Consider the following 15,415-nt stretch of genomic DNA (forward strand, 5'->3'; position numbering starts at 1 on the left):
AAATAGCTATGTTAGATGCACTAATCAAAATAAATAATCCTCAAAAGGAGATTATTTATGAACAATTGAAATAACAATACAGAAAAAGGATCAAATTAAATAGCCACAATAAGTATTTTAAATCTACTAGTACCCCTTGCAGGGTCATTAACTCTACTGGGCTCCTAGATGCTACTATAATACAAACAATAATAGCTAACAAAAAAGCTGTATTATTCCAGCTCTTTACCCACACAGTCCTGTGACTGAGATTTCTTCCCTTCTTGACCTAAATCCCAAACCAGCTTTAATACAAAGTTGAAAGAACAGATCTGGAACTGCAAACACATATTTAATGTATTTATTTTTGTGTTCAGTGTGTCTATACTTGATTGATTGGCTGTGTCTATACTTGATTGATGAACTGCGGATTGATTGTACTCATACGTGGTTCTGGGTGAACTGCCAAAATCTTGATTGGTTAAGAACATCATGTATCCTGATTTGAGAAATAAAGTAAAAGCTGGTGTGAAAATAATTTTGCATTAAAATTAGTAAGTAACACCCCCCTGAACTCAATAAAAAGGGATTATCATAACTAGGTTTCATTCCTACATTAGCTGTAAAACTTTTTTGGAAAATTTAGTTTGTTAGACTTCATCTTGAAACTCTAATTGGCACATCATCGAATTCATAAAAATTGATCTTCATTCACACTTGCAAAGTGATATCACAATCTGATCTGTAAGTATTGTTAACACTAAACTGCTGTAGTTGAGCAATATGCTTGATTTTATTCAACTGAAACTATATCAGGGAATTACAGGTTTTGATATGACGCAGACAAAGATCTTGAAATTAACACTTTTTTTCCCTAGTAAATATTCCCAAGTCTCAGTTAATTTACCTTCACTGACAAAATGATGGAAGAAAAGGAAGAGTTTTGAAGGGAACTGATTTCTCAAAACATGTATTTTGTTTAATTTAAAAATGCTCCACAATGAGGATGTGGTGATGGAAAGTCAATACCCCAAAATAAAGAGGTTCTGAAGACTTTGCATAATAATTACAAGTTTATGCAATTTTATAACAATTTAACATTTGCTTGCCACTAATATGATTTTACTCAGCTACTTAAGAGTTATGAAAATATTTAGAAGTCAGTCCTGCAGCAGTGCCCCCAGAATTCCCAGTGAAATCTCTGAGGTGTTATCATATTCTCCCTGAAACCAATGGCAAAGTTCCAATTGACTTCAGTGGTAGCAAGACTGTGTGGGCTTATTTGTAAATACTGTAGAGTTTACAGATTAGCTTTTTCATCCGAGCATTTTAGTGCCAGTGATGAGCCTGAATTCTAAATGCAAGCATTTCCCTTCATATAGGCAGATTTTGTGGTGCTGTACCACTGGATCTGAGCGGAAAGGAAACAGAGCTGAGAAATGAGAATATTAGAATGTAAATGTAAAATGTGAATGCTGTCAAGCTCTCTATACACTACATTTTGGGTGTTCAATGCAGTCCATACTGGCACCTTTAACATGTAAATACATTTACTTTTTTAAAATTCATAGATTTTCAATATGATATGATTCAAAAACTTTGCAGGAACATGGTGCAATAGTACTTTAGAAAGTATTTACATTATGTCTGCAACCCAGAAGTAATATCACTGGGACAAATTCTGCTCTCCATTACACATATCCTACTGAAATTGAAATCAACAGGGTTGCACAAGTGTATGCAAAGGCAGAATCTGAGCCAACTCCTGTTCTTGATTTTATAATATAAGAAAGCACACTAAGGAATTGTGCAAGACAAAGGGACAATTTCAGCAATGCTGTAACAACAACATTTTCAAGATGTCCTTGGCTAACAGCTCACTGGAAAGTGTATAAGGATCTGTGGGACTACAACCCTGCAGGTCTGTGGAGCCTGAGATAACTCCTATGCAGAGCCACAGCTGGGGAACACTGTGAGGAATAGACCTTACAGCAAGTACCGCCCAAAGGATCCAGAGTGACAACGCCCTGAGAGCCTCTGATTGGCCAAGTGCACTATTTAACCCTGCAGAGCTCTCTGCCTGGATGCAGATTCTTGACTTGCTACAACTGCACCTTCTTCATCTCCTGTTTCAAACTTCAGCCTGATTCTGAGCTTGACTTTTGCTTCCTGATTCCAGCCTCCTAAACATGCCTGTTCTCTCGTCTCCATCACCGGCCTGACTGACTCTTGCTTATTGATCTTCACTCTGACAACTACTTTGATCCTTGCTCACTGATAATCACCCTGTGGCCACCCCTGCCTGGTGGACGCCAGCTCAGCTGTGACGGCTAGGTGATCTTTGTAGGACACCAACACTGTGACACTGATCTTTGTAAACAACCAACACAGAGGCAATGTCAAAAGATTAGCCTTTCTACAAAAGGGCAATAAAGGCAAGGGGAGAGCCTCATAGTGTGATAATGTACAACAGACTGCCCATAAAGGGGAGAAAGAGGAAGGAAGAAAAAACACACTCCCATGTATCCTTAAATAAACAAACATTTGTTTTTGCTTGTTTTGGCTCAGCTAGTCTCAAATCAAATCTGGAAACAATCATTCAGAGAGGTTAATCCAGCCAACCTATAATCCCTTAGCTGCAGCTTGTTGTCCCCCACCACATATCTGGATTTGGTGGGTATTGGAGGAGAGGAGCTCATTTGTGGAAGTCCTATTGCCGTCCACAGAGCTGAAGGTTAAAATGCATTAGGCTGTCCCTTTTCCTGCGGAGATCAGTCTGTGAAGGATCCATACCCACAGCTTCAGGTACTTTGGCTGACCCAAGCCCTAACTATAAAAGATAATCAATAATTCTGGTGGGGCAAGTATCTTCTAAACATCATATTGTATCGACTTCTACAGTACTGATTTCACCACAGCTTCAAAAAGCACCACCTCACCAGTGGTGGAGGATGTGGGAGGCATTACATGTGAAGCTATCTGCTTGGTATGGTATAATTTTAACGACCTACCTGCCCATTAGGATCTATGCATTGTCCAGAAGGCATTTCAAACTGGTACACGTCAAACCACTTATTCATTACTTCAATATCCCTTTCTGCACCATGCCTGCCCGTTGTCACGCACATCAAAAAAGCCACACGGTTTTTGCTCATGTCATATGTATCCTGTTAAATTAAATTTAAGTGTTTCATCAGACAAATAGTTTGGACCTGAACTGAACAACATTGCTGTACCATAATGTGCTTTTCTACAAGGAACAAATGATTGAGGGCCCAATCCTGCAACTACTCTGTTGAAAGAAATCCCACTGACTGTGGGATTGTCTGTGATAAGACTGGGCTTCTATAGCCTTGTCCATAACATCAAACCAATGTGATGCTAACAAAGGGTATCTGCAATTGGTGCAGATGAACCAGTGCTGAATATGGTTTAATCATAATTACAAATAGGACCAAACTATTTTCAGCACCATTTCAGAGAATGGTCCGGACATTCCCCTAGCAGATTCTGCTCCTTCTTAGCTCTGGACAAGTCGCGATTAACTTTATCTAAGTCAATGGAGTTACAAGGTATAATAACAATCACAAATGTGGAGAATTTGGCCAAAATGTTTCAGTTAGAAAAATCTCTAAAATGATCAACAGCATGCTAAAGACATCTGTATTTAAGGATTCGGGTCCAAGTTCTTTCTGTATTTCAGGTAATAAAATAAACTAGTTAATGTTATCCTTGAACATTAAACTCTTCAGGGATAGTTGCAATACAAAAATTAGTCACAGAAGAAAGTTGACATTACAGGTTTGACTCACAAAAGGAAGGAAGGATAGATGTTTTTGTTCCTCAAGTTAAACAAATAATTCTGAAACTCAGAGGGGTAGCCCTGTTAGTCTGTACCTTCACAAATAACAAGGTGTCCTGTAACGCATGAAAGACTAGCAGATTTATTTATTATTAGGTAATAATCTTTCGTGGGTAAGACCCACTTCAGATTTGGAGCAGACAATTAGAAATAAGGGTTTACATGGGGGGAGAAGGGGAAGAAAGGAGGGGAAACAAAGAGGTATGGGTTATCTGTCACTAACAGGACTAGTAGGAGAAGCAAATTAAGTGGGATGTGTACTATTTTGGTTGCTACATGAAAAGGAAATAAACATCAGATGGTTCCATCTATGAAAAAATTTTGTATTCAACTACACTTGTACAAACCCAATGAACTCATGCACAATCTGACACTACGTCTCTAAAGAAGTGGAGTGAAATCCATACACTGCTAAAGTCAAAGTTTAGAAATTTTGCTGCTGATTTCAAAATGGCCAGTATTTCAATCCAAGTGCATATAATTCCATATCCATGAAATGCTAGTTTTCTAAAACTATAAGGAATATGGTTATCAGTAAAATTACTAGTAATTTTCTAAAGTTACTTTGTGCTGTTGCTATACCTGAAATCTAAGGCCCAGTTCCACAAAATTATCTAGGTTTCTAACTTTCATTGAAGTCAGTGGAGGTTAGAAGCCTAAACACCTTTGTGGATTTGGGCCTATGAGCTCCATGTTTGTACCATCTCTCTTTCTTTTTTATTTTGGAACTTTGACCAGTATATTTCCAGCATTCCTCTCTTAAGCAAAAGTATAGCAAGTTAAGCGAACTACTGAATTCCATCCTTATCAGCCTGAGAAAACTGCATCATGATTCAGGGAAATTCAAATATTTACAAATATCAGGCCTATTCCACTCTCTGTCACACAAGGGCAGCTCTCACTGAAGTCCAGGGTAGTTGCACCCATGAAAATGGGAGGAAACATGGCCCAAGGTCCTCATGGGTTTTGAACTGTTCTGAGAAAACTGAAAAATAGTTACCAATTCATCATAGTCACTTTGCTGAGTTGTTCGTTTAAAACTTGTATCACTTGTCTCACTTGTAGTTTGCTGCTCCCCAGTTCTCAGTACAGTAGCTGTGTGGATATTTAAAAACAAGTAATTTGCAAATGTAGCTCAAATGGCAGGTGAAGCTGTTTTAGTGTAACTTTTACTAGTATCTGCCTTTTCTAATGTTTTGTAAGTCAAAATCAGAGGTGTCCTGTCCATAGGATGACGTTGGCTGGCTGCCCCAGCCCCCACGCTTTTGGGGGCCCCATAGCTGCCTCAGCCATTTTATGGAGGGGAGGTGAGGATTATCTGGGGCAAAATGCGATGGCAGCAGCAGTTGCAGAGGATCATCTCCCCTCAGGCTCCCTCCTTCTGCCCCACACTCACCACATGGAGTGACAGTCTGCTCCGCTCCACTGCTGCCTCCTGGCCTGCTGAGCCCCACTCCTCTGCGGGCAACTCGGAGGCCTCCACTCCTAGCTGCTGGCACAAAAGCGGGGCTTAGTGGGCGGAAGGGTGCAGCAGAGTGCTGGGCAGTGAGTGAAGCAGGAGGGATGGAGGGTGGGGAAGGTGACCACCTGCAGCTGCCATCCACTGCCCCCCCCCTGCTCCAAGTCATCCCTCACCAGGATGGTCACGGATGGGAGTCAGGCTGGGGGTGCAGCAGGATGAGGTGTGGGGCAGACAACATAGGGGAAGGGGTTGCCTGGGACCCTGTGCCTGGTGGACAGGGTGGGAGGAGGGTTGCCCTAGGTCCCACCCCACCCCTGGGACCGCCCTGGTCACAAAATCTGCATCAGACCAATGCCCCTCTGCCCAGAGCTAAGCACACAGCACATCAGCAATCTGCTTCTAAGGGGACTGTTGGCCCCTTACTAAAATTCAATGGGCGTTTTGGTCGGCTAGCGCCCAGTACTGAAAGGGGAAGGGTCCATGAGAAACCAGGGACCTGAGACTGATAGTCCCCAGGGACAATGGGAAGAGGCCAACACTCCAAGTCAGCCAGATTTACAGGTTGGACAGGCCAACGAGGGAACCAGGAGGCCAGGTCCCATCTTCCGTGTGAGCTGGCTTTTCGACTGGGCCTCTGGGAGAAGAGGAGAGAGGGCTAAGAAGAAGAGCAGGGAGCGCAGCTGTGCTTGGAGGCAGACCTGCAGTGACAGAGCTAAAGACACACACGGCCGAAGGAGTGTGGCTGTGCTGGGAGGCAAACCTGCTGTGACAGAGCCAGAGGCCAATGCCGCCCAAAGAGTGCTGATCCTGTGCGAAGACGCACACCTGCAGCGACCAGAGATCACTGGAAAGGGATCAGAGAACCAATGGGAGGAGCTGGAGGCTGGCAATGCAACGAAGTCTGCAGCTGGGCGTGCTGCTGGGTAAGAAATTGTAGTCACTTTGAATTACATGAGGTGACCAGTGGCTCAGGAAAGCATCCAGTGTGAAGGGAGCACCCTGGAGCGGGGACACCCTAGCCCCTGCCATAAGCAACTACGAGGTTGGGGGTTCAGCCCCAGGAGACCTGGGCCCAACCTTGTTGGGATGTGAAGGACTCTGCTACCGGGAGGAGTGGAAGGGGCGCCCGCAGGGTCAGCGAGGCCATTGGGTAAGGGGAGCGGGAGCGAGGACTCAGATCCTTTCGCTGGTCCACTTCACCAGGGTAGTACAGAAGCCAGGAAAGTCCCCCACAATAGGGGGCCCACCCCCAGGACACGCTGCTCCCGCTCAGCCACTCCACCTGGTGGGCCGAGCCTGTGGCCAAGCCCGGGCCAAGCTTCTCCCTGGTGCTCCCGCCCGCAGCCGCTCCCAACAGCGTTGGCCAAAGCCGCTCAGCCCAGGCTGGCTCGGCAGCAGGCCGACCTCGGGCCGGGGCCCTCCCCAGCTGGCTCCCCCGCCACTGCCCCTGCCCCTGCCCCTGCCCCCACGCAGGTGTGGGGCAGCCCCGCCGGCACGCGCCGGGCGGGAGAAGCCCAGGGAGAGCCTCTCCCCGCGCCCGCACGGGGCCGGCAGGGGGCGGGTTGCGGCTCCTCCGCCCGCGGCGCGCAGGGGGTGGGTGGATGGCCGGTGGCCCAGCCCCATTGCAAAGCGCTCTCCGGCCCCGGACAGCGCCTGCACCTGCGCCTGGCGGCGCCTCCGGTTCCAGCCCCGCCGCCCTTTACCTGCCGCTGCTCCCGCCGCCGTCTGCCCGGCCCGCGCCTCACTCCGCTGGGCCAGGGCGGCGCGCTCCAGCGGCTCCATCGCTGCCCGGGCCGGGCCCCCGCCACCTACCCAGCGCCTCTCCGCCGGGAGTCGTGGGTGCGGGGGAGGCGGCGAGAGCCGGACGCCGGCCCCGCCCGGGCTCGCGTGTGGCCCGCCCGCTTGGGCTGCTCCCTGGCCGGCTCCCGGGGCGTGGGGGGAGGCTGAGAAGCGAAACTCATGGGCTGGGCAGGGCAGGGCAGGTCCCTCGGTGCCCTCCGCCAAGCTGCCCAGGTGCGGCTCCGTGTGCTGAGCCTCGGCCCCAGGGCTTGCTGCACTTCAGGGGGCCGGGAGGTCGGACCCCCTGCATGGCCCTGCCCCGGCCTTCCTCTTCCTCCCTCAAGCCCTCCCTTCAGAGCTGGACCGGGCAGCCTAGGGGCCTCCACCAGCCAAGGGGGTGGTGGTGAGAGAAGCTCCCCTTCCATCTCCCTTCCCCGAGTCCCGGACTCAGGGCAGGCGCAGGGCCTGTGGTTCCCTGCGCATGCATGAGGGGCTCTTACCTAACCTGGCTGGGGCTGCCACCCTGGGCAGGGCGTCCTTGGGGGATAAGGAGCTGCAGATGGGCCATGGAAAGAACTGTGAACTGTGAACCAAAAGTCCATCCAGCCCAGTATCCCGTCTGCCGACGGTGGCCAATGCCAGGTGCCCCAGAGAAGGAGAACAGAAGACAATGATCAAGTGATTTATCTCCTGCCATCCATCTCCTGCCCTTGTTCTGAAGGCCAGGACACCATACTTTACCCCTGGCTAATAGCCATTTATGGACCTAACCTGCAAAAATTTATCAAGCTCTTTTTTAAACCCTAATAGAGTCCTGGCCTTCACAGCCTCCTCGGGCAAGGAGTTCCACAGGTTGACTGTGCGCTGTGTGCAGAAAAATTTCCTTTTATTAGTTTTGAACCTACTACCCATCAATTTCATTTGGTGTCCCCTAGTTCTTGTATTATGGGAAAAGGTAAATAATTTTTCTATATTCACTTTCTCCACACCATTCATGATTTTATATACCTCTATCATATCGCCCCTCAATCGCCTCTTTTCCAGATTGAAAAGTCCCAGTCTCTCTAGCCTCTCCCCATAGGGACCCGTTCCAAACCCCTAATAATCTTAGTCGCCCTTTTCTGAACCTTTTCTAATGCCACTATATCTTTTTTGAGGTGAGGAGACCACATCTGTGCGCAGTACTCAAGATGTGGGCGTACCATAGTTTTATATAGGGGAAGTATGATATCTTTTGTCTTATTATCTATCCCTTTTTTAATAATTCCTAACATCCTATTTGCTTTACTAACTGCCGCTGCACACTGCGTGGATGTCTTCAGAGAACTATCCACTATAACTCCAAGATCCCTTTCCTGATCTGTCGTAGCTAAAATTGACCCCATCATGTTGTACATGTAATTTGGGTTATTTTTTCCAACATGCATTACCTTACACTTACCCACATTAAATTTCATTTGCCATTTTGCTGCCCAATCACTCAGTTTGCTGAGATCTTTTTGTAGTTCTTCACAATCCCTTTTGGTTTTGACTGTCCTGAACAACTTGGTGTCATCTGCAAACTTTGCCATCTCACTGCTTACCTCATTTTCTAGATCATTGATGAACAAGTTGAACAGGATCGGTCCCAGGACTGACCCCTGGGGAACACCACTAGTTACCCCTCTCCAATGTGAAAATTTACCTTTTATTCCAACCCTTTGTTTTCTGTCTTTTAACCAATTCCCGATCCATGAAAGGATCTTTCCTCCTATCCCATGACCACCTAATTTACATAAAAGCCTTTGGTGTGGGACCGTGTCAAAGGCTTTCTGGAACTCTAGGTATATTATGTCCACTGGGTGCCCCTTGTCCGCATGTTTATTAACCCCTTCAAAGAATTCTAATAGATTGGTTAGACACGACTTCCCTCTGCAGAAACCTGGGGGCTGCTCTCCAGCTGCCCTACTGTGGGCCATTGGAGGGTGTGCAGCTCTCTGCTCTTATACACCCTAGCTTACACCTTACAGCCTGGCTGGGGTGGGGGCAGGACGTAGGGAGAAAGAGGATGGGCAGAGTGACGGGCCCTGCCTCTCCACTCCCCCATATTCCCATGCCCCTGACCGCCTGAAGCTGGGACTGGATGACAAGAGATTGATCTCTGGATAAGTGCCCTGCTCTGGTCATTCCCGTTGACTCATGGCCCAGCCACTGGCAGAAAACAGGGCACTGAGCTAGACAGACTTGTTGGCCTGACCTGTTATGGCCACTTTTCTGTTCTTAGGTCACTTTCACTACGGTAATCTAGCTGCAAAACCCAACTGTTGTGGACTTATTGGGGGGCGGAACAGGGCCCTTAGCCAGTACCTGAGGGAAGAGTTTGAGGTAGCATCCAGGGCACAGTGGCTGATCAGCAATGCAAGGCAAAAAACACCCTGGATTTTCTGGAGGTGGGAGGCCCATTGTGGGTTCTGTTGGCAAGTCCCACCAAGCTGACAGTAGTGTTCCTGGAGTGAATTGACTGGGGTGAGATATGGGAAATCAGTTGGTCCTTAGGGCAGGGGCTCTATCAGTCCCTGGGTCTATATGGGTGGGAAGAGGCAGGGCTTGGCTAATTTGTCCATATGGTCTGGTTAGGGACAGAGAAGGCAGAAGGGTCCAGGCCATACTGACACAGGAGAAGGGGATGGGGTGCTCAGTTTGTCCTGCCTGGAGCTGACTGTCGGGGATAGAGGAGGACAGTCAGTTTGAAATAGGTCCCAAATAGATCAAAAGAATCTTGCTGTACACTCTGTGCAAAGATCAGGAAAAGAAAGAAAGAAACAAACAAAAAATCTAGGAACATTGGCTAATGAGTTTTTGCTGATTGTAGGTGGATTTGTCTTTAGGGCATTTACATTATAGCTTCCAGTAAGGCCCCACCTCTTGACCTGAATTATTCTGCTGTCAGCACCTCACACATCACGTTAGTGGCCAGATTCCTGCACCAGTTGCAAACCTAGCTACATATTTCATGCCATGAAGAACATTTATATGTTGCCCTACCCACTAGAAACGCATCAGCCTCCACTGTGGGCTCTAATTCTGCATTCACATCCCATTGGCTTGTACCTGAGTTTGTCAGCTTCTGCAGAGCAGCCCTTACTTGTTGGCCATAGTGAGCAGAGCTGCAATACTGGGGCAAGCCCCACGCAGACAGAGAAAAGTCTCCATTCCTGGAAGTTTTGCAGGAACTGCTCCTCACCTTAGACCTGCGTGGTGGGTACTTTCAAAATTTCAGGCCCTCTTTCGAAAGAGTGCGGTGCAGCTACACACACAGCATGCTCTTTTGAAAGGAAAATTGAAGGAATGTGCCCTAGCTTTCAAATTCGCTCCTCCTAACTGAAAGTAGGAAAAGCCCCCAACCCCACCCTTCGAAGGGCTTTTTCAAAAGAAAACGTGCGTAGACTCTCTGCAACCCGCTCTTTCGAAAGAGCAGGTCCGCCATGGCGCTGGCCAGCTGGGACGTGGAGATGTGCTGGCCAGTGCCTGGGGCTCTATGGTCCATGAGTTCAGCAGCCCTTAAAGCTGCACGGACCCAGAGACCCCATAACAGGAAGCTGAGAGCGTGCAGGTAGCTGCCATTACACTGGCTGCTCCTGCACACCCCTGCAAGCACCCTCTGCAGCTTCCGGAACGCAATGGCAATGAGCCAGAGACCTGAGGAGCCCCAGGGTCCCCCCCCATCAAGCATGCCCAGGGCTCTCAGGGGACTGGCCAGGCTCAGAAAAGGCCTGGATGGAGAACAAGCTAAGAAACCTTCTGAGCCTCTGGCAGGAGGAAGAGGTGCTAAAAGAAATAAGGACCAAACACTGGAACGTGGCAGCTTTCGCCTGGCTGGCCGACAGGCTGTCTTCCAAGGGTGACCCTGTCTGCACTCCTGACCAGGTCAGGAGTGAAGTTAAGGAGTTGCAGCAGGGCTATGCCCGGGCAAGGGATTCAGCCGGGCAATCAGTGGCAGCACCCGCATCCTGCCCATTTTACAAGGGGCTGTGGAGCCTCTTGGGGCCCACGGATAGCTCCTCTCCACCCGACATCCTGGACACCCCCATTGTGGAGCCCCACCCCGGAGAGGACAAGGAACTGGGACCTGCAGCCAGCACCACCCCATTGGGACCATAGCCAGGGCCAGCTCTGGAGTGGTCAAGTGACGAGGGTGAGCTGCTCATAGACCCCCTCGCACTCCGCCAGCCACACCTCTGCCACCTGGGCATCGCCTGAGCTGAGCAGTGGACTCTCTGCTAAGGTCCTGACAGAGCACACATCCCACATCATTGATCGGGGCTCCATACCTGCCTTAGGGCTCCCCACACCTCCAGTGGATTGTGGCTGGCCACAGCCCAGCTAGACGTCACCCTCAGGACACCATAATGGCCACCAGCAGCACTGAGCACCCACTCCCATGGATAGCGCCACGGCCTGCTGCTGGGGGGAGGGGTGGGGTGGGGCCAGACCTCAGAGTGGGGTCGCCCCCAGTGGCCCATGGACCCCGTCTGCCTCCGTGATCCCCCAGGGCTGCCCTGCCATCGGATGGGGGACGGGGACCTGCTGCCCACAGGGGAATGGGGTTCCAGACTCACGGCCTGTCCCTTCTTTTCTGTTCCTGCAGCTGCACTGTAAGAGAGCCAAGCACCCTTGGTCATGATGGACATCCCCCGACACAGAGGTGAGGGAGGGAGACCGGGCAGCCCCAGTGCTGGCACCAGGGTGTCCGTGCTCCAGGAGGGGCCAGAGGCAGAGCGCAGAGGACACCCTCACCGCCGCTGTCCAGTGCCAGGTGGAGGTGGTGGAGTGGTGCCTCCGCTTGGAGGAGGCTGAGGGGACCTGGTGGCGGGTGGCCTGGGCGGAGTTGATGGGGACCCTGAGGGACGTGACAGACACCTTCAGAGAGCTCCTCACCCGGCTGCCCCCTCCCACTGCCCCCTGCTTGTCCTCCTGCTGGACCCCCCTGTAGAGGCCCCTTCTGAGGCAGCCCCCTCTGGCCCTACCTCCCCGTCTTCCCTGCCCCATCCCAACCCTGCCGGGGACCCCAAACCGGGGTGGATGGGGATCCCAGGGACGTTGTGGCTTGAGGCCCTCACCCCTACCCTGCAATAACTCCAGCCGTGTACCCTGCTCCAACGTAAATAGTTTGACCCCCCCATCCCCATGTATTTTTAAGTATATTGTTCCACTCTATGTTGCTGTTAATAACCACACAATGTGGTTAAACATAATATACTTTATTTTGTCCACATCCCGTGTGCTGTGTGCTTGGTTGGGGGTTGCGGGGGAGAGTGTGCAGGGGAGTGATGGGGAGGGTGGAGTGGGGGGGGGAGGGGAGTGTGCGGGGGACCTTCTGGGGGTGGTAATCAGTGGGGCTCCTGAGCAAAGTGCTCGCTGAGGGCCTCCCAACGTGGATCCCATCCCGGTGGACCTGGTGGCTAGGGGCGGCGGCTTGCTGGTCATAGCCCATCCCAGACTCAGCCACCCACCCCTGGATGAAATCCTCCCCCTTACTCTTCACAATATTGTGGAGAGTGCAGCAGGCACCCACCACTTTGGAGATGCTCAGGAGGCCCACCTCCAGGCATGCCAGGAGACAGTGCCACTAGCCCTTCAACTGCCCGAACTCCCACTCCACCACGTTTCAGGCGTGTTTTAACTGAGAGTTGAAGTGCTCCTGTCTGGGGTTGGAGGGTCCATATAGGGCTGCATGAGCACAGGGGCACCATGGTGTCCCCGAGCGGGACCTCCCTCTGGGGAGTATAAGTTCCTGCCTCCATGTGGCAGCACAGGTCAGAGTTTCTAGACACCTGCACATCGTGGGTGCAGCCAGGCCAGCCAATATAAACGTCCTGGAACCAGCCCCTGCTGTCCACCAGGGCTTGGAGCATCACAGAGTGGTTCCCCTTTCTGTTTATGTACTGGCCTCCGCTTGTTCCAGGGCACAGATCAGTATATGGGGCCCATCAAGGGTACCGAAGCAGTTCAGGAACCTGAGCGCTGCAAAGCCAGCGATGGCTGTGTCCACGTCCCCAGCACGGATCACCCTTTACAGGAGCATGGCATTCAATGCCTGAACCACCTGCACAAGATGGAGGACATATGCACCTATGAGGGCATATGGGGAGTGTCAACCCCCCACCCCCACCCCACAGACCCTTCCCAGCCCTCAGCCCCTCCCGGCCCCCCTCCTCCCAGGCCTCTCCGGGTCACTTTCCTGCCCAGGCAGGCCCCCTTTCCCAGGACCCCCCTCTCCCTGCTGGGTGTGTGGCCCAAGCTTGCCTTACCTTCATGATGATGGCCCTGACTGTGGCCTTGCCACACCAAACCAGTGGCCAATGAAGTGGTAGCTATCTGGGCTGGCCAGTTTCCAGACTGCTGTCCCAACCCTCTTTTTGTTGGAGAGGACGCACTGCAGCCTGGTGTCCTGATGCTGCAACGTAGGGCTAGCCACCGGCAGAGCTCCAGGAATGTCTTCCTCCACATTGTGAAATTCTGGAGCCACCTGGCATTGTCCATTCCCCCATCACCAGGTGCTTCCACCAGTCAGAGCTACTGGAGTAGCTCCAGAGTTGGCAGAGAACCCGGGGAGGGGGCCCCGGAGGAGCCACAGGGCCGGGGGTTCCATGGCTATGCTGGGGGGCAGCCCCTGCAGGAGATGGAGGGCAGTTGCCACTGCTGAGGTCAGCAGGGCGACCATGCCACTGGCGATGGCCAGAAGCAGCTCAAGTTGCTGCTGCTTGTCCATTGTACCTTGTCTGCACTGGCGCCTACTGGGCTCATGGCAGCTCCACAGGCCTTGTGCTGTGAGGATGAGGCTGTTGGGGAGGGGCCCTTTAAGGGGGCAACTGGCTGAAGCCCTGGAAGGGCTTGTCTGCCGTGTGACTCCATCCATTGTGTTTCCTGGCCCTTTCTTTCAAAAGAGCGCTTGGGACAGTGTAGATGCTCTCTTTCGAAAGAGCGCCTCGCCCTTTCAAAATGGCAGATTGGATGCACCAGCCTCTGCTAGCATGTGGACACTGTATTTCAACAGGCAATCTTTCGATTCATCATTTTCAAAAGGGCACCTTTCAAAATTGTGCTCTAGTGTAGACATAGCTTAGGTGTTTAGCATGGCCCTGTTCCAGGAGTCACTGGGTATACTACTGACCCCAAATTGGCACCCAGCCTGGTGAAAAACAACAGCAAGCAACAGAGAGGGAGCTGTGCTAGTCTATATACTATCAAAACAAAAAGCAATCAAGTAGCACTTTAAAGACTAGCAAAATAATTTTTTAGGTGAGCTTTCATGGGACAGACCCACTTCAGAAGTGGGTCTGTCCCACGAAAGCTCACCTAATAAATTATTTTGCTACTGTTTAAAGTGCTACTTGACTGCTTTCTGTTTTCACAGCAAGCAAGTGCCTGAATTAGTTTTTAATGATCACAGAGAGGTAGCTATGTTAGTCTGTATCTTAACAAACAAAAACGCAGTCATGTAGTACTTTAAAGGCTACTAGAATAATCTATTAGTTGATAAGCGTTTGTGCGACAGACCCACTTCAGATCTGGAAATAGTGCCGTATTGGAAATAGTTTTTATTTTTTTTTAATGGTTTTAATAAGGCAGAGGCAGAGACTCAAGTTGCCTTCATAGCGTTAACAATATCTCCAGTCTTCTGTCTATAGCTAGCAATATCTCTAGTCTTCAGCTCTGGAAAGGCTTGACGACCCAGATGGGCTCTTGCTAGTCATTCTGTCCTTCCCACCAGTCTGTCTTACAATGAAGTTTGTTGCACCTTCCTCTCAAGTACCAAGTGCTGGTTATTGTCAGAGACAGGACACTGGACTAGACAGACCATTGCTCTACCATGACATTTCTAATGTTCCTAAGTTCCTATAGGATTTAACTTTACAAGATACTGAATGTGCTCGCTTCTCATTGACATCAGTGGACACTTAACATCTTTCAGGGCAGGGACCATTGACTGTAGTGGCTAAATCCTGTTCCCATTGTAGCCAGTTGGAGATTTCTCCATGACTTCAGTGGGCCCAGTTGTTATTATTTAAGCATTTTAGACACACCATATATATTATGTATTTAACTGGTTATCTGTCATGGGTTCAGTAATGATGTATGCATGTGACAAAGAGCTTACAGAGAAATTAACTAAACCAGAGTTGTGACAATGACTGACTGACAGCATCCCTGCATTCAGACCCTGTGTGCTATGGTAGTAATTTTTGTACAAAATAGTGTTATGCTTAAACGAAGCACATGAGATCTTTTGAAGGGGAAAAGGCAGCATGCCGCATTTATTGAGAATACAGCAGTAGCATATGCTTTTCAAT

At 50.0% G+C, this 15,415-nt stretch overlaps 1 protein-coding gene across 4 annotated transcripts in view; it reads right to left on the reverse strand.

Moving 5' to 3' along the window:
* The window catches only part of LOC142008777 (caspase-14-like), a 32,646-nt gene extending 25,348 nt beyond the window's left edge, over window positions 1–7,298 (reverse strand). For 2 of the 4 annotated variants that reach the window (XM_074986073.1, XM_074986074.1), the window contains exons 1-4: window positions 7,007–7,298; window positions 5,238–5,330; window positions 4,842–4,936; window positions 2,991–3,146 (exon numbers count right to left, since the gene is read on the reverse strand). In XM_074986073.1, the coding sequence (XP_074842174.1) occupies window positions 2,991–3,146; window positions 4,842–4,936; window positions 5,238–5,330; window positions 7,007–7,085 (423 nt within the window). In that variant the 5' untranslated portion in view covers window positions 7,086–7,298. The remainder of the gene's footprint in view (window positions 1–2,990; window positions 3,147–4,841; window positions 4,937–5,237; window positions 5,331–7,006) is intronic. The other 2 variants (XM_074986072.1, XM_074986076.1) reach the window with 2 other exon arrangements.
* Between the last annotated feature and the right edge of the window lie 8,117 nt (window positions 7,299–15,415).

Source organism: Carettochelys insculpta, chromosome 2 (genome assembly GCF_033958435.1).
Source record: "Carettochelys insculpta isolate YL-2023 chromosome 2, ASM3395843v1, whole genome shotgun sequence".
In the NCBI taxonomy this organism is placed as follows: Eukaryota; Metazoa; Chordata; order Testudines; family Carettochelyidae; genus Carettochelys; species Carettochelys insculpta.